Source organism: Suncus etruscus, chromosome 16, assembly GCF_024139225.1.
Source record: "Suncus etruscus isolate mSunEtr1 chromosome 16, mSunEtr1.pri.cur, whole genome shotgun sequence".
Lineage (NCBI taxonomy): Eukaryota > Metazoa > Chordata > Mammalia > Eulipotyphla > Soricidae > Suncus > Suncus etruscus.
The window spans coordinates 43,899,741-43,925,295 of NC_064863.1; the positions used below are offsets into that span (position 1 = coordinate 43,899,741).

General features: G+C 38.3%; 1 protein-coding gene across 11 annotated transcripts in view; it reads left to right on the forward strand.

Moving 5' to 3' along the window:
* The window catches only part of FIP1L1 (factor interacting with PAPOLA and CPSF1), a 77,923-nt gene that overhangs the window by 16,940 nt on the left and 35,428 nt on the right, over positions 1-25,555 (forward strand). For 6 of the 11 annotated variants that reach the window (XM_049790143.1, XM_049790142.1, XM_049790132.1 and 3 more), the window contains 6 exons: positions 2,848-2,912; positions 3,994-4,101; positions 4,882-5,012; positions 5,288-5,356; positions 16,191-16,300; positions 22,313-22,420. In XM_049790143.1, coding sequence (XP_049646100.1) covers positions 2,848-2,912; positions 3,994-4,101; positions 4,882-5,012; positions 5,288-5,356; positions 16,191-16,300; positions 22,313-22,420 — 591 coding nt within the window. The remainder of the gene's footprint in view (positions 1-2,847; positions 2,913-3,993; positions 4,102-4,881; positions 5,013-5,287; positions 5,357-16,190; positions 16,301-22,312; positions 22,421-25,555) is intronic. The other 5 variants (XM_049790141.1, XM_049790138.1, XM_049790136.1 and 2 more) reach the window with 1 other exon arrangement.

The following is a 25,555-nucleotide window of genomic DNA, read 5'->3' on the forward strand; positions in this document are numbered from 1 at the left end:
TTCAGAGGTGCTGATGGTGGTATGGGGCAGGTGACCCACCCTGGCTCTGAAGAGAACCTAGAAATCTCAGCCATAAAACTACCATACCTGGAGATTTGGGTTGTAAGCAGCCTTTGAAGCAATTAGTGGAAAGTGGTGAAGCTGCCTTTGGCATGGCAGCAGCTATTGGATGTGTCTCTGTGTGGAGTTGCTTGGGCTTTAAGCAGAACTTACTCCACACCCCTCCTGGCTCTTCATACAATAATTACTTTTTGCAAGCTCTTGGGACAATGTGGGATACCAGTGATTGAACCCAGGTTACCTCTGTGCAAGGCAAAAAACCTAAACCTACTTTTTGAGCTATCTCTTTTTGCCCCCTTTAACATTGAATCTTAACTGAGTTGACAAAAATTGGATAGCAAGTTTGTTCTTGATTTTTGTTATTCCCAGGAATCAAGTCCAGGAGGATCAGATATATGATGATTGGTATTCTACCACTGATCCACACCCCTGGCAATATAGATAACCTTTTTGGCCACACCAGGTGGTGTTCTAGGACTACTTCCAGTTCATATTCAGCAGTTACTCTCTGTAAGGGACCGTCTAGTAAAGCTGGGTATTGAACCTGGGACTCCAGCCCTTTGAGCTATCTTCTCAACCATAATACTATATTCCCAGAAAATAACTATATATCACCATGTATGGTTAATGTGGGAGAAGTATGTTAAAATGTTTTGATATACTTTGGAGTTTTCTTTGGACTCATTTCTGTGGAACCAAGTACAGAATTTTGGGGTATTTTCTATAAATATCAGAATTAATGAAAACATCTACAGGCCTAGAACAATAGTATGTAAGTAATATTATGTAAGTTCAATTTTAATCTGAATTAAGGTCTGTGTTAAATTTTAGGTTTTTCCCCTCTTGTTTCAGGGTACTAAAAGCAATTTAGTCTCTCCCCCTCCCCCATGGTAGATTTTCCTACCCAAATTGGGATATGGAAAGTTCTAGAAACCTGTTCCCTGTTTCTCCTTCATTAACCACTTGCTACCACCATATGCTCTGTTTTCAGTGTAGGCTGATATTTTTAGTTTCATGAATTTATTTTATGCACTAAAGTATTCCATGTATTTGAAAGATGATTTACCAACAGTATCATATATAGTTAAGAGCCAAAAAGAGGTCATTGAGAAATTCATTCTTGCATGACTGCTGATTGTTGAATTAACTAGTAGCAGATTATGTGAGGACAAGGTGTATATATTTTACTTTGTCTTTTTCAGTTAATTTCTTAGAAAGTTATGGTAGGACTTTGATGGTTGGATGTTTCTTTAGGGGGGTGCAGGCCATATCTAGCTGTGCCCACAGTTTATTTCTGACTATGTGTTGAAGGATCATTTCTGGTGGACTCAGGGCTATATGAGGTACCAGTGATTAAAACTGGGTCTGCTACATGGCAAGGCAAATAAATGCACTATCCACTACACTACCACACCAGCCCTGGAGTGGCTGGTATATTTTTAAGTAGGAACACAGTCAACTTTTAAAAAATTTATTTAGGGGCAGGGGCTCCCATATAGTGTTCAAAGTTAGAACCCTGGAAAGAATTTTGGTGGGAGAGGCCTCTTGTTGATTCTTGGCTGTTTGGTCAGTGCTATGGCATGTGGATATAGTGCTGCTTGTGTCATGAGGTACTGGGACCACCAGGATTGTCCTGGCTTGAGGTCTGGGTCCTGGGTAATGACTTCATGATGTATTGTGGCTCAGTTGTCCTGGGTGTCAGGTATCCTGGAGATGGGAGTTCAGCATATGCCCCAACCAATAATACACTATCTTTAGACCAAAACCATATAAAAATTTTTTTTTTTTGGTTTTTGTTTTTGGGTCACACCCGGCGGCACAGGGCTTACTCCTGGCTCTGCGCTCAGAAATTGCTCCTGGCAGGCTCTGGGAACCATATGGGATACCGGGATCCTAGGATTCGAGCTATCGTTCGTCCTGGGTCAGCTGTGTGCAAGGCAAACGCCCTACTGTTGTGCTGTGTGTTTTTTGGGCTCTGGCCCAAAAAATAATTTTTTTTTAGAGATGGGCTTACCTAGCAATGTTCAGGGACTGCAGGACTCATAGCAAGTGATTCTTATCCCATCTGGCAGGTGACATAATTTGAGTGCCAGGGATGTATCGGTTCAGGTTCATTGCAGTGGTACTTAGGAGCTTACATGCTGCTTGGAGGCCTTCCATACTCTTTCTCTGATCCCCAAATAATTTTTTTTTTTGGTGGTTTTTGGGTCACACCTGGCAGTGCTCAGGGGTTATTCCTGGCTCCAGGTTCAGAAATTGCTCCTGGCAGGCACGGGGGACCATATGGGACTCCAGGATTTGAACTGATGACCTCCTGCATGAAAGGCAAACGCCTTACCTCCATGCTATCACTCTGGCCCCCAAATAATTTTCTTAATCTTTGTTAAATGTATGACAGACTTAAAATTAACTAAAGATATTTCTCTAGGGGTCAGGGAGATAGCACAGTGGGTTGTCATTTGCCTTGCTAGTCACTGACCCTGGTTCAATACTCAGCACCATGTGGTTCCCTGCGCATTCCTCATTTGACTCTGATGTCTTTGAGCACCATTGGGTAACCCAGATAATTCACAGCATTGAGTTGCTGCTGACCACAGTAGTGGCTGGGAAGGGGCCCTTAGGCTCCCTGAATACTACTTGGAAGTCCCCATCCATCAACTTTTTTGCTCATCAGTTTTTTAAAAATGTATTAGTGTCAGTCTAATATGTATGTGTTACTTCTATACATTGAATATATTACTATGTTGTGTATTTCAAGATTATTAGGATGATCTTTGTTGTTCTTAGGAGTTACGGAACAGCACCAGTTAATCTTAATATCAAGACAGGAGGAAGAGTTTATGGAACTACAGGTAAAATTTTTATTTGTTCCTGATTCAGTGTGAAAGTAATCACAATATCTGAATAGAGCATAGATGGTAGTAGCTGTAACAGCAGATCAAACACTTCAGCTCAGTTTGAAGAGAATGGTTTTTGACTAGTGTTTTAAGGAGGGTTAGACTTTCTCTTTGAAGGACTAGATAGAGAATACATATTGTAGAATTCGAAGGTCACAGCTTCTTATTTTGTTACTGTAGTTTGTTTGCTTTACAACACTGAAAAATTATTTTAGTTCACAGTAAACAAAAGAGGTGGTTTAAGGGGCCGGAGTGATAGCGCAGCGGTAGGGCGTTTGCCTTGCACTGACTGACCCAGGAACCTCAGTTCGAACCCCTGTTGTCCCAATTGGTCCCCTGTGAAAGCCAGGAACAATTTGTGAGTGCATAGCCAGGAATAATCTCAGAGCTTCAAAAACAAAACAACAAAAACAAACAAAAGAGGTGATTAAAAATGTAAAAGTTAACAGCTTCTTTTGAAGTTAATAGCTTTGTTCTTTTTGTTTTGTTTTGGTTTGGTTTTCAGGTCACACCTGGCCCAGTTACTCATGGCTTTGCTTTGCGCTCAGAAATTGCTCCTGGCAGGCTCTGGGGACCTTATGGGATGCTGAGAATCAGTCTGTCCTTAATTGGCTGTGTGCAAGGCAAAACACCCTACTGCTGTGTTATCTCTCTGGCCCTGATTAAGCTTACTTTATTTATAGTATGCTTACTCTTCTTCTTCTTTTTTTTTTTTTTTTGTTTTTGGGCCACACCTGGTGGTGCTCAGAGGTTAATCCTGGCTCTGTATCCCAGAATCATTGGGGGGGGGGGGCGCGTTAGGCGAACCATATGGGATACCAGAGATCAAACCCAGGTCCTCTATATGTAAGGCAAGTTGCCTTACTCATTGTACTATCTCTCTGGTCCCAAGTATGCTTTTATATAGCGTTCCTGGATCTGAAGCTGTCATTAAAGGCTTTGCTATACTTAAAGCTAGCAGTAGTTAAGAGATATGTTTTCTGTTTTTCCCTCATATCTTGTTACTGTTTCTTCTTTATTTTGTATTTGTAAATAGGAACAAAAGTCAAAGGGGTAGATCTTGATGCACCTGGAAACATTAATGGAGTTCCACTCTTGGAAGTAGATTTGGATTCTTTTGAAGATAAACCATGGCGTAAACCTGGTAAGATGATTAATAATTTTCTCTTCATAGATACCCCTTCTATACATCCCATGACCCTTGAGATTGTGAGACCCTCAGAGTGTGTGATGCTCAGTCTTCCAAGTCTTCACTTGGTGTTACTAACAGGGGTTGGGGGGAGACAGTGGGCTGGGGGGAGTAGGATAATCATTCTGTGGTGCCAGCAATTAGGGCTCAATTCCACTGAGTGCTCTAGGCATGTGCTCTAATATTTGAGCTGTTTCCCCCGCAGAAGAGAAGTGGATTTTTTTGGCTCACAATTTATAGTGTTTGAGGTCTACTCTTAGCATTACTTGGGAACCACGTGCACTCAGGATTATACCTGAGACATCTATATTCAATGCATTTGTTCCAGCCCTTTAACTTAACTCTGTATTGTGGATTTTTAAAAGATGTTTATTATACAGTCATTAGAAAAATAATTTTCACTATCAACAATAAATATTTTAAAAATTCATTATAATTGTCTTAAGAAAAATAAGTAGTAATAATGACCTATATAACTAATTGTAGTGAGAGCATTATTTTTAACTTGCATGGCATGTTACTTTATTATTATACCTTTATAAGGAAGTAATTTTCATTAAAAATAGTTACTGTCCTATAGTATTAGGATGATAATTAGGGAATTGGTAAAATTCAAAGAGGTGTTCAGCTTGTTAGAACTTATTGTTTATATTTCAATAGCTCATTTATTTTTTTTTGCTGCATAAAAGTAGGATTGACGTATTTGTATACTAAGAAATGGTATCTTCTTTTTAGGTGCTGATCTTTCTGATTATTTTAATTATGGGTTTAACGAAGATACCTGGAAAGCTTACTGTGAAAAACAAAAGAGGATACGAATGGGGCTTGAAGTTATACCAGTTACCTCAACTACAAATAAAATTACGGTAATTAGTAAATATCTCAAAATACCCCTGCCTGTTCTACTGTCCCACTTTTACTCCCCAAATAAATAATTTTACCCCTATAAAAGTGGATAAATGATATATGATTGTTTAGAATTCTTTTTATTGCCATGTTTTTTTCTTTTCAGAGTTTTATGTTAATGATTATCTGATATTTAGATTCAAGTCACTTAATAGTCACAGCTAGTTTGTCTTTATATGGCCTATTCATTAAAAATTACATGGTATCTTAATGGGGAATATGTTATTTAACTTAGGCCGAAGACTGTACTATGGAAGTTACACCAGGTGCAGAGATCCAAGATGGCAGATTCAATCTTTTTAAGGTGAATTTTAGTAAATTATCCTTGGTTGCTCTCATTTTTTGTTCTCGAGTCTGCTCCCATACCACTACTCAAGGGACAAGATTAAAGTGGAAATAGCTTCCTTTTTTCCAAACCTTCAGCTTCCTGGTGACTTACAAATTTGCTGATTGTTGTTTTATCTTCACTTTTGCAAGCATGTGAATTTGTACCCTATTATACTAACAAATGAAAAGTAAAGTTCTTGCTCTTGTCTTTGTCGATTTTATTTTGAGTCATAGTCTATTGTTTGTTGGATATAAAAGTTTATTCCAACAGGTTGAGCTGTCATTATAGATCATAATATAATCTTAATCAGAATTGGAGGCTTTTTCTTAGTCTTTTTCTTTTAAATCGGAAGGAAGATGGCATTCTGAACATCTGAATGACATAGAATGTTGTATATCTCATAGTTTGGCCATTCTTTGAGTCTCTTAAATTGTGGATTTTTAACATTTAAATTTAAAAGAGTACATATAAGAGACTGGGCTGATTCTACCATGTGGGTATGGAGTTTGACTTCTGATAACTCCATCTCAATCACATACAATTCAAAATAATATATCTTAATACTTCTGCAGAACACAACAACACAAAGTTTTCTCTAAACCTGGTTGTGTATTTTTCCTTTATCTTGATTCTTGTTTCTTTTACTGAATGCCACCTGGATGAAGATTGGGAATAACTTTTAGACTGGGTAGTAAACTCTTTTGTGGGCAGGAACATTTCTATGCCTTTCTTAGGACTACAGCCCTTTCCAACAAATTCTACCTTATGCAATGCATATGCTATATCTGCAGATGTAGCTGCTCTGCTGGACACAGTTCTCTCTAGAGAATTTAATTTTAATTTACATCCTACTTTAGGTAAGTATTTGGTTCTTGTTTTGCTGTAAATATTTTGAAAGGGCTATGTTTCCTATTAAATGATCACTAGGATTGGATTTTGGTGATATTAATTATATACCTTTTAAGGCATTGAATATATCTATATGATTATAAAGACTAGAAAAATTGTCTGAAAAATGAATTAGTTTTAGTGGTGTCTTTTAATATTTTTGAATAGAAATGAGAAAGTGCCCTGCTTTTGTCTTTTTATAGTAGACTTCTGAAATTAAAGAATAAAAAGAAAATTATAGACTGGTTTCCATTGAAGATGGCCATTATGAATGACCTTGTTGATCTACATACTACCTACTGAAAAGTTGTTTTGAAATTTTTTTTGGTTAATGAAAAGAGTTCATATTTTCATTTTTGGTTCTGAGTGAGTAAGGATTTCAGTTTGATACTCATAGTCTTGTTAACTTTTCTTATCTGGATAATTTGATTAAATATTGCCTGTCTTGTAGAAATACAGATTTGGGAATAGGATATGTATTTTTGTTTGTTTTGGGGTCACATCTGTTGGTGCTTGGGGAGGACTCCCATCTATTGGTGCTGAGGGGTTACTTCCTTTGATGGTGGGGGACCTTATGGTAATGGGGATTGAAACCTGGGCTTCCTGCATTCAAAGCACATACTTAAGCCCATTGAGCTTTCTTTCTGGTTCCTTGGCTATCTCAGTGTGTATAGCTCACATTTTTGCATGGTCTTTAGGATCTATTATATTGATAATGTTTGAAATGTGGAACTAATGACTAGGGTTGGTATTTTGTTGTTGTTTTGGTTTTGAGCCACATCCAGCAATACTATGGGCTTAGTCTTAGCTGTACTGTTGGAATCACTCCTGGTGGTGCTGGGAGACTGGGATGTGGGAATCGAACCCTGCTTGGGCACATATAAGTCAAATGCCCTACCCTCTCTACTATCACACTATCACTCTGACTCTAAGCAGTTCCTTTTCTTTTTTTTTTGTTTGGTTTTTGGGCCACACCCGTTTGACGCTCAGGGGTTACTCCTGGCTATGCACTCAGAAATTGCCCCTAGCTTGGGGGGACCATATGGGACGCCGGGGATCGAACCGCTGTCCGTCCTATGCAAGTGCTTGCAAGTCGGACACCTTACCTCTAGAGCCATCTTTCTACCCCTCCCCCCCTTTTTTAAATTTTTGGGCCATGCTCGATGATGCTCTGGGGTTATTCCTGGTTCTGCCCTCAAATCGCTCCTGGCTTGTGGGGGCCATACAGGATGTTGGGGGAGTTGAACCACGGTCTGTTCTGGGTCAGCTGCTTGCAAGGCAAACACCCTACAACTGCACCTTTGCTCCAATTCCATAAGTTGCTATTTTAAAACTGCAGGTCACAATAAGTTTTGAAAAGTTACTGCCACCTTAAATTTTTGTTAGTTCACTCACATTTCTGCAGATGTTAGTTCTTATTCCTACTTTAAGGAGCAATTAAGTTGTCTTTTACCATGTATCATGTAAATGGAGATTACAAAAAATGTTACAAGCATCTAATTGGTAATGCAGATGAGAACAGGAATTTGAGAGATAGTAAATGCAAAAAGGCATATTTTAAAAATACTTTTATTTGCTAAAGAAATTCAAGAATTAATTTGAAATGAGTCATTATGTAAAATTATATAGAATGTTATATACAGTTTCTATAATTATTAAAAAATTTTATCATTATTGTGTTACTAGGGTTTACAACACTGAGTGTATGTGTATGTGTGGTGTTTTTGGGTCACAGCTGGCGACATTCGGGTTACTCCTGGCTCTGCACTCAGAAATTGCTCCTGGCAGGCTCAGGGGACCATATGGGATGTTGGGAATCAAACCCAGGTCTGTCCCAGGTTGGCCACGTGCAAGGCAAACACCCTACCACTAATTTACAACACTCTTATTTGTTTTTGTGGGTTTTTTTTTGGTTGTTTGTTTTGGGGCCACAACCAATTACTCCTGTCTTTGGTGTCAGAAATCTCTCCTGGCTTGGGGGACCATATGGGACGCTGAGTGATCAAACTGAGGTCTGTCCTAGGTCAGCTGCTTGCAAGGCAAACGCCCTACGGCTGTGCCTCCGCTCCAGCCCCTACAACACTTTAAATCATACTTTTCATGCATACATCATTGCAGTACCACACATATCACCAGGGAGACTGCTTCCCTCCATTAGTGCTCCAAGGACTTCCAAAACCCCCACCTCCATATAAGCTCAGTCTGTAGATCAAATTTTTATTTGTTTTTGCTTTTTCTTTCTTGCTCTGTGGTCATACTGGGGAACTGGTGGTGCTTGGAGGACCATATGTAATTCCAGGGATTGAACCTGGGTCAAGGCAAACTCCCTACCCCACTGTACTATTGCTCTGACCCATTATTTTTCTTTTTTTTTTTTTAATAGAATGCAAGCAATATTAGGGAAGCATATATTAGTTTCCAGATATGAGAGTATAAAAAGTATTCTAGATTGAGGAATTGACTTGGGCAAGGAAATATCTTTTAACTGAATGGAATATGAGAATTAGTTAAGTATCAACCTTATTGCATCGAAGGAGTTTTTGGGAAAAAAAAGAAAGGGGATGGTGGCAACTTTTAATTTAAGAAATTCTAGCAGTTAAGAATAGGTATCTAAGGTATTGTCTGTTTATTTCCCTCTTAATTGCCGGAGAATGACTTACTAGTAACAGGGTGCAGTGTATAGTGTCTTGTGGTTGGAAAGAGAAAGGTCACGCCTTTTTTATATGTCCATTATTTGTATTAGAATCACTAGAATTGATCAGAATGAGCAGAAAGAAAAGTCTTCAGTTTCCTTTGAGAAACTATTGAGACAGGAGCTCATATTGAAATAACTCATGCAGCATATTGTGACAAATGTTGCTGGGCTATCTGAAATTTCAGTCTCAAAGGGATCTGAATGGAAGCTGAACATGGAGAAGATGTGTAGGTTTTATTAGTAGGTATGTGGGGAATATATTTTGACAGTGAACAATATGATCCAAACCAGATAGCATACAGAAGTTGGGAGAGATGGCAGATACTGAGAGCAGAAGTCCAGAAATGGTACGGAGCCATGAAAGGGCTTCATTTTAAATTAGTCTGTAGACATTTGTGGGCAGTAGGAAACTATGTGAAAGATCTCATAGAATAAATCGCATGTAAAGGTCAGATTAAAAACCAGATACTAGATAGGAATTGTTCCAGTGCACTAGGAATATAATTGTCAATGGCCTGAACTGGGCAATGAACAGAGAAAGGATTAAGAATCATAATTTATTTTCGTTTTGTTTTCGGGTCATACCTGGTGGCCCTCAGGGTTACTCCTAGTTCTGCTCTCAGAAATCGCTCAGGGCAGGCTCAGGGAACCATATGGGATGCCGGGAATTGAAGCAGGGTCCATCCTGTGTTGGCCGTGTGCAAGGCAAATGCCCTACTGCTGTGCTATCTCTGGCCCAAGAATCATAATCTAAATTTTATTTTTATCTAAATGCAAAGACTTTTTTTGAGGAACATTGTCAGATATCAAATTTAGGAAAGGGTTTCATATGTACCAAGCATGTGCTCTGTGATACAAGTGATATAAGCATGTATCATTGTGATTTTTTTTTGTTTTTGTTTTTGTTTTTGTTTTTGGCCACACCCGGCATTGCTCAGGGGTTACTCCTGGCTGTCTGCTCAGAAATAGCTCCTGGCAGGCACGGGGGACCATATGGGACGCTGGGATTCGAACCAACCACCTTTGGTCCTGGATCGGCTGCTTGCAAGGCAAACGCCGGGCCCGTAATATATTTCTTACTCTAAATTTTTATTAATTCCTAAAGACAAACACATCACTTTAAGATTTAACTTAAAAGGGGGCCAGAAAGAGTACAGCAGGTAGGGTGCTTGTTCTTTTTGATCCCTGGTATTCCATATGGTCCCCCGAGCCCCATCATGATTAATTCTGAATTCAGAGCTAATAGTGCTCCTGAGCATTGCTGGGTGTGGTCCAAAACCAAACACATTTTTCTCATTTATTTTAGCTACCTCTCTGCACCTTGTGTGCATATATGTGTAGATGTTTTTCCTCTCTATATATGAGCTTTCCCACCATTGTTCCTACATAGCCTGTTTTCTTTATGCTTTTTCTTCTTTCTTTTCTTTTTTTTTTTTTTTTTGGTTTTTGGGCCACACCCATAATGCTCAGGGTTTACTCCTGGCTGTGCTCTCGGAAATTGCACCTGGCTTGGGGGACCATCATAGGTGGTCCATCATAAGTTAGCCGCATACAAGGCAAATGTCCTACCAAGCGGGCCTGTCTGCTACTTTTTTAAGTTTGTTACTTTTGTCTTTTCTCAATGTTGATCCTTTTCAATGAGTTGTGCTACTGAGACTGATTGGAAGCTCTGTGCATGTGACTAGCACTTGCTATTTGTAACTATCATTGTAGTGATAGGATAGTTTTCTGGTTGTATGCCTTTTTCTTTCTTTGTGTAGAAACTGGTTGTTAGCTGGAGACATTCTAGTTTGCTGCATAGGTGGCTTTTTCACTTTAGGATACACATGTGCACTCCCCTCGCTCCCAAAGACCCCCTTGTGTGGTCTGGTTGGCTCTTCCAGGTGTATTGCTTAATATTATTCACTTACAGCAGTGCTGGGATCCATGGCAGTATGTGCTGGCTAGGAATCTCAAAGCAGGTACTTGGCCACCCTGAGCCTTTTCTTTGCCCCAAAATAGGTTAGGAATGATTTTAGTGTTCTTCTGGGAGCTAATGATGTTGGTTCATCTGAATTTGTTGGGGGTTCTGTCATGAAAATCAGTATGTTTTTGCTTTCTCATTGTTTAGTTAGGATTCAAATTTACTTTGGTCTTCTTCTTTTTTTTTTTTTTTTTTTTTTTTGGTTTTTGGTTTTTGGGCCACACCCAGCGGTGCTCAGGGGTTACTCCTGGCTGTCTGCTCAGAAATAGCTCCTGGCAGGCACGGGGGACCATATGGGACACCGGGATTCGAACCAACCACCTTTGGTCCTGAATCGGCTGCTTGCAAGGCAAACGCCGCTGTGCTATCTCTTGGGGCCCTACTTTGGTCTTCTATAATAAAATTGTTCCGGCTTTCATAGTTCTAAAATTCTATTTTTTTCTTTTTTTTGTTGTTGGCCTTATGGGTTGAAATAAAGTTGTGATAACTTAGGTGTCTTTCTAATTTTTGTTTTTTTCACCTTCGTGTATTGTGGTAAATAAATGTTTCCTTGAGTGACTTTTTTTTAATATCATTTTTTTTGTTTGTTTTGTTTTTGGGTCATACCCGGCAGTGCTCAGGGGTTACTCCTGGCTCTATGCTCAGAAAGCTCCTGGCAGGCACTGGGGACCATATGGGATGCTGGGATTCTAACCACAGTTGGCCCTGGGTCAGCTTCTTGCAAGGCAAACGCCCTATGGCTGTGCTATCTCTCCATCCCCTTTAATACCATTTTTAAAGTTGAATAACAAATTATTAGGGTCACAATCTTTTTTTTTTTGTTTGTTTTGTTTTTGGGCCACACCCGGCAGTGCTCAGGGGTTACTCCTGGCTATCTGCTCAGAAATAGTTCCTGGCAGGCACGGGGACCATATGGGACACCGGGATTCGAACCAACCACCTTTGGTCCTGGATCGGCTGCTTGCAAGGCAATCGCCACTGCGCTATCTCTCCGGGCCCAGGGTCACAATCTTAACAAAATAAGTCTTTAGAAACAAATTTGTTTTTTCCCTTTTTTGGTAATAAGTTTTTATAAATAATGAATGTTGATTGAAGGAAGTTGGACAAGGTACAGTAGTACTTACTATATATAGGAAGTTGGACAAGGTTCAGTAGTACTATAATTTGGGTAAATAATTAGTTTCTCAGGATTATAGACTTTAGTCAAGTTTCCTTTAGATATGTAAAATCTGACATGGAATTGCTTTAGAAATTCAATTGCATGGTGTCTTTTTTCTTTTTTTTTTTGCATGGTGTCTTAAAAGTAATTTTTATTTGTTTTATTTTTATTTTTTGGTTTGCTGCCACAATAGCAGTGTTCAGGGTTTATTCCTGGCCCTGTGATCAGAAGTAATTTCTAAAGAACTCAGAACCGTACAGGTTTCCAGGGATCAAATCTCTATCTGTTGTGTGCGGAGCAAGTGCCCTTGCCCTATCCCATAATGCTATCTCTGGTTCCTTAAAAGTCATTTTTTTAAATTAATAATATTGTGTAGGAAAAGTTTTATGTTCTGTTTGTTAATTTTGAGCCTGTATATTACTGAATACAACATATGAAGACAAACCTTGATAATGCAAGTTGAGTTGAAGTATTTAAATGGTGAGAATTTTCAGAGTATTATTAATGGGATGACTTCCAAGAATTTAGAAAATAATAAATTAAAATACATACTCCATTTTGACATGTTTAAAAATGTAGTCTTTCCTTCTGATAACCATTTTGTACATCTCCCTCTATGAATAGTTACCCATTATTTTATAAAAGTTTCTCTTCCATTTCTTCAACTTTGTTTTTCAGCCATACCCGGCATGCTCTGGCATGTGGGGTGCTGGGATCAAACCCAGTCAACAGCATACAAGGCAACTGCCCTACCTACTTAGGGCACTATCCCTGTCATTCATTTTTTTTAAAGCTTAAGTTTTATTTGTATTTCATTTATTTTTGGGTCAGTATTAGCCACATTTTAAAAATAATTATTTTAACAGCATGTTCATGATTGAGATTCAGTCATACAATGTATACCACCTTTTACCAGTGCACATTCCCACCACCTGTGTTGTCAGTTTTCCTCAGCCACTTTTTTTTCTTTTTTTTTTGGTTTTTGGGCCACACCCAGCGGTGCTCAGGGGTTACTCCTGGCTGTCTGCTCAGAAATAGCTCCTGGCAGGCCCGGGGAGGGGGGTGCGGGGGGAGAGATGAGGACAGACGGACGGACACACACCGGACACACACCGGGATTCGAACCAACCACCTTAGGTCCTGGATCAGCTGCTTGCAAGGCAAACGCCGCTGTCTATCTCCAGGCCCTCAGCCACATTTTATTAATCATTGTAAAGAATTATTTTTATATACTGGGCATGTAGCTTTTGCCCCCTTTAACTGTTTTTTGACCTTCCTTCTTCCTCTAATTTTTTTTTTTTGTGTGGTTTTTGGGTCACACCCAGCAGTGCTCAGGGGTTATATCTGGCTCCAGGCTCAGAAATTGCTCCTGGCAGGCACAGGGGACCATATGGGACGCCGGGATTCGAACCGATGACCTCCTGCATGAAAGGCAAACGCCTTACCTCCATGCTATCTCTTTGGCCCCCCTTTTTTTCTTAACTTTTAGTTGGTATATAACTCTCCTAGACAAGTATAAAGATAGGAATTACAGATATTAGCATTTTCTCGTTTTAGATATAGTGTATGACAGTGAGATAGGCAGGTATTAATCATTTCAAAAATACGAGTCAGCCTATAGAAAGGTAAGTTTGATTTTGCATAGTGACCTGCTAGCTGAGTCTCAAAGTCAGTCAAATAACAAATGTACATTGCATGCCAAGAAGTGTTTTTGAGGGGCCGGGAAGGTGGCGCTAGAGGTAAGGTGTCTGCCTTACAAGCGCTAGCCAAGGAACGGACCGAGGTTCGATCCCCCGGCGTCCCATATGGTCCCCCCAAGCCAGGGGCGATTTCTGAGCACATAGCCAGGAGTAACCCCTGAGCGTCAAACGGGTGTGGCCCAAAACCCCCCCCCCCAAAAAAAAGAAAAAAAAAAAAAAAAGAAGTGTTTTTGAGTACTTGGGAAAAAGTACTTGGGATAGTCTAACGTTTTGTTTGTTTACCTGTCTTGGGAATGCCAGGAGGTGTTCTAGGAACCAATACTGGCCTCGTGAATATGCAGAGCATTCATTCAACTGCTTGAGTTCTCTCTGACTCCAATACTACTAAGAGATTCTTTTATAGTGGCAAAGACAGTAGACATAAAAGAAAATAAATGCCTTCAGAGAAATGTAGTACAGTAATAGAGATTATTAGGGAAATGCCATGTTGTGCAACTCCAAGAAGACATTTGAACAAAACTTGAAATTATGTCCAAAAGTGCATCTGGAAGAGACTATTCTACATGGAAGGAACATCTAATGTAAAAGCTCTATGATGAAGAATGAATTTATATATTTAAAAAGAACAAGCTAAAAGTTCATTGTGATTAGCATACAGTAGGTAAATTGGCAAGGCACAAAGGAAAGCAAGGGCAGATAGGGAGGCCATAGTTATGTAAGGCTTATGTATAAGAAGTTATGTGTAGATAATCAGTTTACAGGAACAGTTCACACCGTGGTACCAGCACTGGCTCCTCTTTACAAACCTAGAAAGAAGACTTGGTTTTCCCTTAGTATTCTTTTTATCTTAACAGTAGCTTCTTTCCATCAGCATTTATTATTATGTTTGATCATGTATCTGTCTTTCCCACAAACTGAAATTTTCTTGTACTTCTCACAAGTTTTCATTTTGGTAAGTGATAGTTGTTAAATGTTTGATAAATGAATCATGTGTATGTCCTTCAATTTTGTTAATTTTATCTGTCAATTTCATCTCTGATTTATCTCTTCTCATTTTAATGCTTATCGTCATAACTCAGTTAGGATTAGTGCATTTTTAATGTTTTTTTTCTTTAAAGCAGTGGGCTCATTTTTTAAAAAAACGTGTTTAATCCTAAATATATGAAGCTATCTATTAGAGATTGGGCTCATCACTAATAGTGTTTTTAATACATTAAGGTTTCCTCTTCCTCTTCACACATAATTATTTAAAGATAGTTGGTTGCTGGAATTAAGTCGATGGTTCCACATATACCGGAATCAAGGTGTCCTCTGGCCACAGGAGATTCCTTTGCATCATGGGGAAAGAAAGTGATGATAAAACTCAAAGGTAGGGACAGTATAATAGGGCATAAATTATACGGGATACTACTAAAGTATATAGGACAACTCCAGGATAGTTGATTTATTGTTCTGCCTTTTTTGTTTGTGGTTCTTTGTTTGTTTGTTTTTGGTCACACTTGACTGTGCTCAAGGCTTACTCCTAGTTTTGTGCTCAGGAATCATTCCTGTTGAACTTTGGGGAAATCATTTCAGTACCAGGGGTTGGATTGGCCATATGTAAGAAATGTATTCAATCCTCTGTACTAGCTCTCCAACTCCATAATTTGACAAATTTTAAGATAACAAGGTGAGTATAAAAGCAAGAGTGTAAAAAAAGGTAGCTCATTTGAAAGAGTGTACTTAGGCTATAGTCAAGACTACTTGGTGGGAATAGAAAGAAAGAAAGAACTGACAAATCTGGGAAAATTATGAAGTAGATACCAGGTTTGAAATAGAGAGAAGAGCTGTTAAGAGAGGACTGACATTAAACATTGGGTATATTAATAATAAGTAAAATACTGATTCTATTGGTAATGGTAGCAAAACAGGAAATACATGGTATGAAGTAAAAGAGCCAGTGCTTGGTATTATAGCATGCCATATTGTGAATAGAAAATAATCAGCCTGATTAAAATGGCCCCTGACTACTTTTTTAGATGAGTATGCTACTTCTGAAAGGGCAGAATTCTTTGAAGCTTCTCTTCAGCTTAGAAATATCGGTCCTAACTTAGTATCTTGGACCATCTAGTCATCTGAGGGAATTTATGAAAGTCCAAAAGAATTATGATTTATTGGACTTAAAGTAACATTTTGTGAACCTTTTATAGTAGTTTAATTATGATGGTATATGAACCATTTAATCCCATATTCCATTTTTTGTCCATTTAGCAGATTGTTTTAAAATAGGTTAGTTTTATTAAAATATTCAGCAATGAAACAATCTTACTTACAAATTAAATTTATTTTAACATTGAATACTTTACCATCTTCATTGTAACATGTTTTGAGTTTTCTACTAAACAAGTTCTAATGACTCTTTTAAGGTACAGCAGGGAAGAACTGGAAATTCAGAGAAGGAAGCAGCACTTCCATCTACAAAAACTGAGTTTACTTCTCCTCCTTCTTTGTTCAAGACTGGGCTTCCACCTAGCAGGTAAGTGAGACAGTTAATCTTATTGAAAACGCTGGCATTTCACATCACATTAGTGCTTTAAGAGGCAGTAAAGCACTGGATGGGGGCTCGAGAGATAGTCCAGTGGATAAGGAGCTTGCCTTGTACATGCCCACCCTCGTTTCAATCCCTGCATCCCATATGGTCCCCAAAACACCACCAGAAATAATTCCTGAGTGTAGAACCCCTAGCATTGGGTGTAACCCGAACTTAAAAAAAAAAAAGGCAATAAAAGCACTAGATGTTCTACCAGGAAAAAAATAAACAAATAAAACTACCTCCTAAATGCAGAAACATTCTATTTTGATGCAATATAAAATGCATCTTTTATGTTAAGTTCTCCTAAGCTCTCTTTAAAAACACTAAGAAATAAAGCATGACATATAGTTAATATATATTAAGAGACAGTGCTCATATTCAGGAGAGATGGTAACGATGGTCTTACTTTCTGTGCTTTTTTTCATTATTATTATTTTTTTCTTTTAAAAACTGTGTGAGGAGGAGGAGGAGTGTGGTGAAGGTAGCTCACTCACATGTGTTTAGTCCTTATTCCTCGCTCTGTTCAGAGGTCACTCCTGGTGGTTCTCAGAGGACCATACCTGGTGCTAGGGAATGATCTTGGGTTGGCTATACAAGTGCTTTATTTGTATCATCACTTTGTTTCTTACTTTTATTATTGACTTAAGGGTTTACTGGATTTAAGTCTAGGTCTGCTGCCTTAAAAGATGTTTTTCTAATTTTAGAAAAAGATGTTGTAGAATCTTAGTCTTGGAAATCTTTCCAGTCGAACATTTTTCCTTTTCTCTTTTTATTTATTTGTAACTTTGAATTCCACATGATACTAATTGCAAGAGATAAATGCCCTTTTAATGTATACAAGGAAAGTGATGAGCCTATTCCCCAGAAGATGGTCAATGTAGGTTAGTACTAGGAATATTTTTTTTTTTTTTTTTTTTTGGTTTTTGGGCCACACCCTGTGCCGCTCAGGGGTTACTCCTGGCTATGCGCTCAGAAGTTGCTCCTGGCTTCTTGGGGAACCATATGGGACACCGGGGGATCGAACCGCAGTCCGTCCTAGGCTAGCGCAGGCAAGGCAGGCACCTTACCTCCAGCGCCACCGCCCGGCCCAGTACTAGGAATATTTGATGTTAGTAGTTTAATCTTTGTCTAAATCAAGATATCTTCGAGTTATTTCTGTGGTCCTGAATCAAGTCAGTTATAACCCGTTTCTACTAGATCTTAGCTATATTATTACCTCTTGTATTACTTGTTTATATATATAGCTTTAAATTTTTTTATTCTATAACTTTTTGTTGTTGTTGTTGTTTTTGGGTCACACTCGGCAGTGCTCAGGGGTCATTCCTGACTCTACGCTCAGAAATCGCTCAGGGCAGGCTCGGGGGACCATATGGGGTGCTGGGATTCGAACCACCGTCCTTCTGCATGGAAGGCAAACGCCTTATATCCATGCTATCTCTCTGGCCCCTTTATTCTATAACTTTGAATGTCTATATTAAATTATATTTTCTAAAACATGTGCAGGAGAAGAGACCTTAGGTGAGAATTAGTTTAGCTCTAATATAAAGTTTTCTTAAAACTTTCAGTCTGTAGTTCTTTTTGAGAGGGGTGTTGCATTTGAAGCTATATTTTGTGTTCTCAGAGGCTGCTTTCAGATCTGCACAGGGATCTCTTCTGGCAGTGGTAGGGTAGAGGAGAAGGTTAAGCAGTGCAAGGAATCAAACATAGGCCTCCTACATGCAAAGAAATGCCTAGCCTTTTGAGCTATCTCTCCTGCCTAAGTTTGTAGGATTTTAAATTTTTTTTAAATCGTAACAATTGATTATTAAAAACTTTTCTACATTTGAACTTTTTGAGAGCAGTGGGGTGGGATTGGGGTCATACCTAGCAGTGTTCAAGGGCTAACCCTGACTTTGTCATCAGGAGAGACCCCTGACAGTGTTCCCGGGACCTTTTGAGATTTCAGAGATCTGATGGGTCAACCATATGCAAGTGCTTTACAACATGTGCTATCTCACTGGTTCCAAATATGATTATGTTAATATAATCTCAAAATATTTGTCTAAGAAGTCTTGATAGCTACAGAATTTTGTTTCTCTTTTTTTGTTTGTTTGTTTTTTGGAGCCACACCTAGTGATGCTCAGGGGTTACTCCTGGCTATGCACTCAGAAATCGCTCCTGGCTTCGGGGACCATATGGGCCTCTGGGGGATCGAACTGTCCTAGACTAGCATGGGCAAGGCCACTGCTCTGGCCCCTGTTTCTTATAAAATGTTGTATTTTCAGTTTTTAATTTTGTCAGCTTTCATTCATTGAGTTTTTCATATTCTGTGATGTTAAGAACTTAAATTTTAGAACCAGACTATTTGGGCTTAAATTCTGGCTATGCAGCTTTATTAGCTCTTAAGTTCTTGGGCATTTTCTTATCTTTTACTCTTTCTTTTTCTGATCTGTATCTAGAAGTACTTTCTTCATTGGGTAGTTGTGTTTATTAAATTGATTATGTAGTTGTTTAGAATAGTTCTGGTTCATACATAGTGAATACTCTTTGCTTTTATTATGACTAATTAAATTTTTAAAAAAGATAAGTTTTCCTATACTTGTTTTCTTTCAACTTTTGATTTTAAAAGTTTAGATTATTATAAAGGACCTGGTGTCATTACTGTAAATGAAATAAATGAAAAGTCACCATTAGTTTTGAATAGAGATATGAAAATATCTGCATTAGGTTTTTAAAGTCTCTGTTTAATTTTATTTTTTTATTTTATTTTATTTTTTCTTTTTTTTTTGGTTTTTGGGCCACACCCGGCAGTGCTCAGGGGTTACTCCTGGCTGTCTGCTCAGAAATAGCTCCTGGCAGGCATGGGGGACCATGTGGGACACCGGGATCCGAACCAACCACCTTTGGTCCTGGATCGGCTGCTTGCAAGGCAAGCGCCACTGTGCTATCTCTCCGGGCCCTCTGTTTAATTTTATTAAGTTAAACTTTAGAGAGTCTTAGGCAGCAGTGGGAAATCCAGTAAGGTGGTAAAAAATTGTCAGGAACAGAAAATAGTGACTTGGACTAAAATGACATATGGTGAAAACTCGTTAAATACTAGGTATGTATTAAATGCCAAAGGTCTTTTATAGCTGACAGGAGTGATTTTTTTTTTTAAATTAATGTATGTAAGTAGTAGTTAAATGAATGTGAAATAGATGGGGAAAAATCTAGATTGGAGATGTAAGTTTGGGTAAGATTAGAATTTAATAGTATTTAAATGAAGTTACAAAATGACTTCCATTTTAAAGAGATAAGTATAGTTAGGGAAGTATTAGGAAGACAAAATCTTTAGGGCGCTCCTACCTTGTAGGTCAGGAAAATATAGATGAACTTGTTAAAATAAAGACAATAAAAGAATAGCTAGATATTTATATTATAAAATCAGTACATGTCTTGAAAAGGAGGTGTTTGTCACCAGGAGTGATGTCTTAGCACAGAGCCATAAGTAGGCCCTGAAGACTGCTGGGTGTGACACACACACACACACACACACACATACACACACGCACACACACAAAAGTAAAAGAACACACACACACACAAAACAAGTAAAGGTAAAGGAGGTGTTCTAGCAATGAATGATGGACATCAAATGAGAGCAGGGAATGAAGTGATAGTAGTGGGTAGAGCGTTTGCATAGCACTTGGCAGCTGACCTTGGTTTGATTCCCAGTATCACATATGGTGATTACTAAGTGCAGAACTAGGAGTAATCTCTGAGTATTTCTGAGTATGGCCCCAAAACAAAAAAGAAAAAGAAGATGAGGATCAAGATGACCAGTGGGTTTTAGAATGAAGGTCATGGACATCCTGGCCAGGATGATTTTTCTGTGGTGTAAGGTCATGTTCGAACTCATTCACGATCTTACAAATATGCAAGGCAAGTAAGTGCTCTACTGCTGAACCATTGACTGGAATGAGATAAAAGACAACAAAAGGAGAGGTATGAGAACGTTTTGGGTTTTGGATTGCATCTTCCTCTTCTCAGGACTTAGTCCTGGCTCTGTGCACAGAGGTCACTCCTACCAGTGCTTTAGGACCATATGTAGTATGGTGAAGATTGAATCAAAGTTGGCCACTTAACGTGGCAAACAACTTAACTGTTATCTCTCTCCAATCCTGGATTTTTGGAAAGCATTTTTCCCCTCTTTGTGGGAGGGGTGGAGAAATGGGCCAGAAGCTGTAGGAATATTGTATAATATTTAGAGGGAATGAGGGATTGGAGGAGTTTTTTCCAAAATCAAATTGTATTAATTTTTTTTTTTTTTTTTGGTTTTTGGGCCACACCCAGCGGTGCTCAGGGGTTACTCCTGGCTGTCTGCTCAGATATAGCTCCTGGCAGGCACGGGGGACCATATGGGACACCTGGATCGAACATACCACCTTTGGTCCTGGATCGGCTGCTTGCAAGGCAAACACCGCTATGCTATCTCTCCGGGCCCGTATTAAATTTTTTTTTAACTTACAATATTTTTGTCAAACAAATTACATTAATGTGAATGAGTGAATTAAAAAGGATAAAAATTAATGATTCAAGAAGTGTGAAGGGGGATACTTTTTAGCAGCGTTCTAAAGCAGGTCATCTTGGATAGTACTAGTCATTTGGAGTGGGTAAATGAGATTAGATTAGAGGAGTCACTCTAATAAGCAGTAGCTGGAAATATAGGATTAGAGGGCTAAAAGTTTTGCAAGATAGGTAAAATTGATGTTTTATATGCTGCTGTTAGTAGAAGGAAAACTGGGGACTTGGAAAAGATTCTGTGTTGAACTTTGTTTGGTTTTTGTTTTAATCAATGAAGACATAGAAACTGAATAGCTGATACTTAAGGGTATAATGAGCTATACTACTGATAAAATAATCTTTCAAATTGTGGAAAAAGGAAGACATGACATGGCCCAGGAAAAGGGAAGTCAAACCGTAACCCTGTAATGTCAAACTGGAAGTAAAAGAAACATGATTCCCTGATTAATTTAAAAATATACATGTGGCAACTTCCACAATTGGAACCTGCTCCCAAGCAATTTCAGCATATATTCATTGGTTTAATTGAGGCTTTAAGTCATAAACTGTTTTAAAATAGCTTCCTTTAAAAGGATATTATTTGAAGCATAATGAATATATTCTTTGTTTTTGCAGTTTTAGTACTTTTTTTATGCTTATTTGACTTAGTAATTGTTTTTCTCCTATAAAGCATTAGACATAATTTCTGAGGCATATCTAATCAAAGATATACTGAGATTTTTTTTGTACTAATGCCTATTTACTTTTTATCTGATTTCTTTTACATATATATGTATAAATAAATACACAAATGTTATCTTTTTCCTATTGCATTGAAAGAGCATTTTATTAGTTCTTTAAAGAATTGTTGAGAATGTAAGTAGCAGAGATTTTCATGGATATGTCACCAGGGAGAAAAATTAACTTTCTTTAGATTTAACTTTGAAAGATTATTTTGAAATATAATTTTTATGAAATAAATATTGTAGAATTTAATAAAGCACATCAATGTTATTTTTAACTGATTACACTAATACTACTGAGGACTATAGAAAGTACAATTTTTAAATAAATTTTGTGAAATTGCAGAAGTAAAGGTTATTTACTATTACAGAACCACAGAAACTTATTTGATAATAGAGCCTTAATAAGCTTTTGGTTCTTTTCACATTTCTGCATTCTGACATCACACCACATCAAAATATGATTATAATTATTTTAGAGTTAATAAAAATGTTGATGACACATCTCTTCAAATATACTAGCAGTCTTAATCCTTATAAAGATCATTTTATGTGACTTGGAGAAAATAAATATATAGGAACAAACCAAAATTCTGTAGAAAAAAGCATGTCCAAGGGGGAATAAAAAGACAGAAAGGGGGGTGTGAGACAACAACATCTATGAAAAAACATAGAAAATTTATCTCACCAGAAACAGCAGCTCTTCTCAGTCTCAGACAAGTACTGCCTCCAGAAAAGCCAGTTCAAGCGTTGGGAAGTGGCAGGACCGATATGGGAGGGCCGAATCGCCTGATCTAAGGTAAGGTTATTTCTAAACATTGGATATTCCCTGATGTTTAGATCATCGGTGTTTGTTTTGTCTTAGCACTAAAGTAATGCCTTTTGATTAGATGATCATACTTTTAGCCCCTAAATTAAGGTCCCATCCCCATTCCCCATATAGAATTGAGGGATTTTATATCAGTTGCATGAAACTTTGGCAATTGATGTTTTTGACATTTGCTCTTTCCTTACTGCAGGTTTACTGGGGTAGGGGTGGGAATGGAGTGAGGGAGGTGGTTGAAGGGGATTTTAGGCATTAAATTTGACTTCATATATTCAATATATGCTGAGTCTCATTCCTGATTAATTGTTCCCTAAAAAGAATTACTTGGGTCCAGAGAGATAGCACAGCAGCATTTGCCTTGCAAGCAGCGGATCCAGGACCAAAGGTGGTTGGTTCGAATCCCGGTGTCCCATATGGTCCCCCGTGCCTGCCAGGAGCTATTTCTGAGCAGACAGCCAGGAGTAACACCTGAGCACTGCCGGGTGTGACCCAAAAACCAAAAAAAAAAAAATTACTTTTTGCCATACCCTACGTACTCAGGACTTACTCCTGGCTCCACACTCAGAATCACTCCTGGCTGGGCTGGGGACCATATGGGATACCAGAATCAAATATAGGTGGGGACTGTGTTCAAGACAATAAGCCTTATCTTTGCCACTTTCAGGTCCTTAATTATTCTTTTAATAGACTCTACTCAAAATGTCCCTAGGTGCTTTTCACTATATGATGAATAAAATGTAGCCTCTTAAGCCAGTGTTTAGGACCTGTAGGCTACACTTTATTCATCATATATTCATATTCATCATATATTCATCACCTAGGGACTTCATGAATAGTCTATTAAAAGTTTCATGGGGTGTGGTCAACAAGCAAACATTTATAGCTATTTAAAAGACAAGAAACTGGGAAGGCGGCTCAAGGGGATACAGTGCATTGATGCTGAAGCCTGGGATTGGTCCTTGAATTTAGTGGTCTCTTGTGCACTAATGGGATGGTCCTGGCATCTTTGCTGCTTCTAATAACTGAACTTTGAGGCCTATATTGCTGGCCCAGCTATCACCAGGTGAAGTTCCTAGGTTCTTTGAACACTGCTTGGAAGGAGGAGATGAAATACAAACACAGGACTAGCGTTCCTTGTTTTCCCTGCCTTTTAATTTCTGTGCAGGGTTTCACATGTAATGGCATGGAATACTCAAGTTTTTCTTTCATATAGTTTTAATCTAGGTAAATTTTTTGCAACTATTTTATACCTTAAATTTATTTAATATCAATTTTTTTTTTTTTTGATTATTGGGCCACACCTGGTGACATGTGCTCAGAAATTGCTCCTGGCTTGGGGCGGGGGGTGGGGGGGACCATACAGTTCCCCGGGGGATCCAAACGCAGTCTGTCCTAGGCTAGTGCGGGCAAGGCAGACGCCTTACCTCTTGCGCCACCGCTCCAGCCCCCAATTATTTTATTTACAGGTTTTAATTGAAGATAGTTCTGCTTCCATTCAATAGATTATTTCCTCGGAATATATTTTTACCTGAAAATGATGTAGCTCATTGTTCACTACATTGTTCCTCCTTTCTCTCACAAAAATCTTTTGAGACACAGAAAGTATCAGACCCTTGACTTTAATGATTAATCTTAGGTAATATAAATAGTAGAAACTTTGACAGGATATTTTCAGTTTATCTTGTGATTTTGAAAATTTAGGGCCGGAGCCGTAGCACAGTGACAAGGGTGTTTGCCTTGCACACGGCTGACCCAGGACGAGCCTTGATTCGATCCCCAGCATCCCATATGGTCCCCAAGCCAGGGGCGATTTTTGAGCCAGGAGTAATCCCTGAGAGTCACAGGGTGTGACCCAAAAAAGCCCAAACAAGAATACAAGAAAATAAGATTTAAACTGCAGTTAAAGATGTTTTTACGTGTCGTGTATTTGTTGTTTTTACATATATACATGCACATGTATCACACACTTGCCTAAAACATAAGGTAGAATAATTAGATTACAGTGCTTGCGATTATTGTAAATAATGTGGTATTTTGTTAATTTATTGTAAGTGGTATTTTCTGAAATCATTTTGTTTTAAATGTTTTGTAAGCAAACCATGGAACACCATAGACTTGTTATAATTTTTTTTTTTGTTTGTTTTATGGGCTACACCCGTTTGCTCAGGGGTTACTCCTGGCTAAGCGCTCAGAAATTGCCCCTGGCTTGGGGGGACCATATGGGACGCTGGGGGATCAAACCGCACCCTTACCTCTAGAGCCACTTCACCGGCCCCTGACTTGTTTTAAATTTTAATAGAACTGAAAACTAGCCTTATTGTCACCTTCCCTTCACCAAGTTGCAGGTTTCATCTTCAGATTCCATCCCCAACCTGCATCTGGAAGAGCACCCTTTTTTTTATTTAAAGAAAATGCATCATATAGTTGACATAACTGATCATAAAGATAAGTGAAAGCAAAGTTATTGAGAAAAATAAAAATAAAATAGGAAGGAAAAATAAAAAATAAAATGGAAGAGAAGGAAAAAGAAAAAGAAAGCTCAGTAGTGAGTATATTTATGAAAATTATTGTATCTCCAGGAAATTTATTAATACTTTAGCAGAAGATTTAGTAAGCGCTCTTTTTATTGCAGACCTGGTTTGATCTCTTGCTTTATATTTGGCCCAACACCCAAATAAAGGAACGATTTCTGAGGATAAAGCCAGGAGAACCCCTGAGCGCTGCTGTGTGTGACACAACAACAAAAACAAAAAAAAAGAATCACTTTTGGGGGGACTTTATAGGAAACCAGCTTGGGGGACTTTATTGGAAACCAGCACATGGGTTGGCCACCTTAGGTACTATGCTCCAGCCCAGAATTAGAGTTAAATATTTTTTTCAGCTACTTGAGGCCTTTTTAGAACAGAGCAAGATATTGATAATTCTTTTGGGCATTGCCTTGTTGTCCTCAGCATTAATATATATTAAAAAAATATATAGGAGTTTGAAAAAATATATATTTTGAATATATATTGAAAATATATATATATATTGGAGTTTTAAAAATTGCTGTTGAAAATCTAATATGAAAAGCTTGGCATGTACTCTGTAATGGATGTCAGAAAAGCT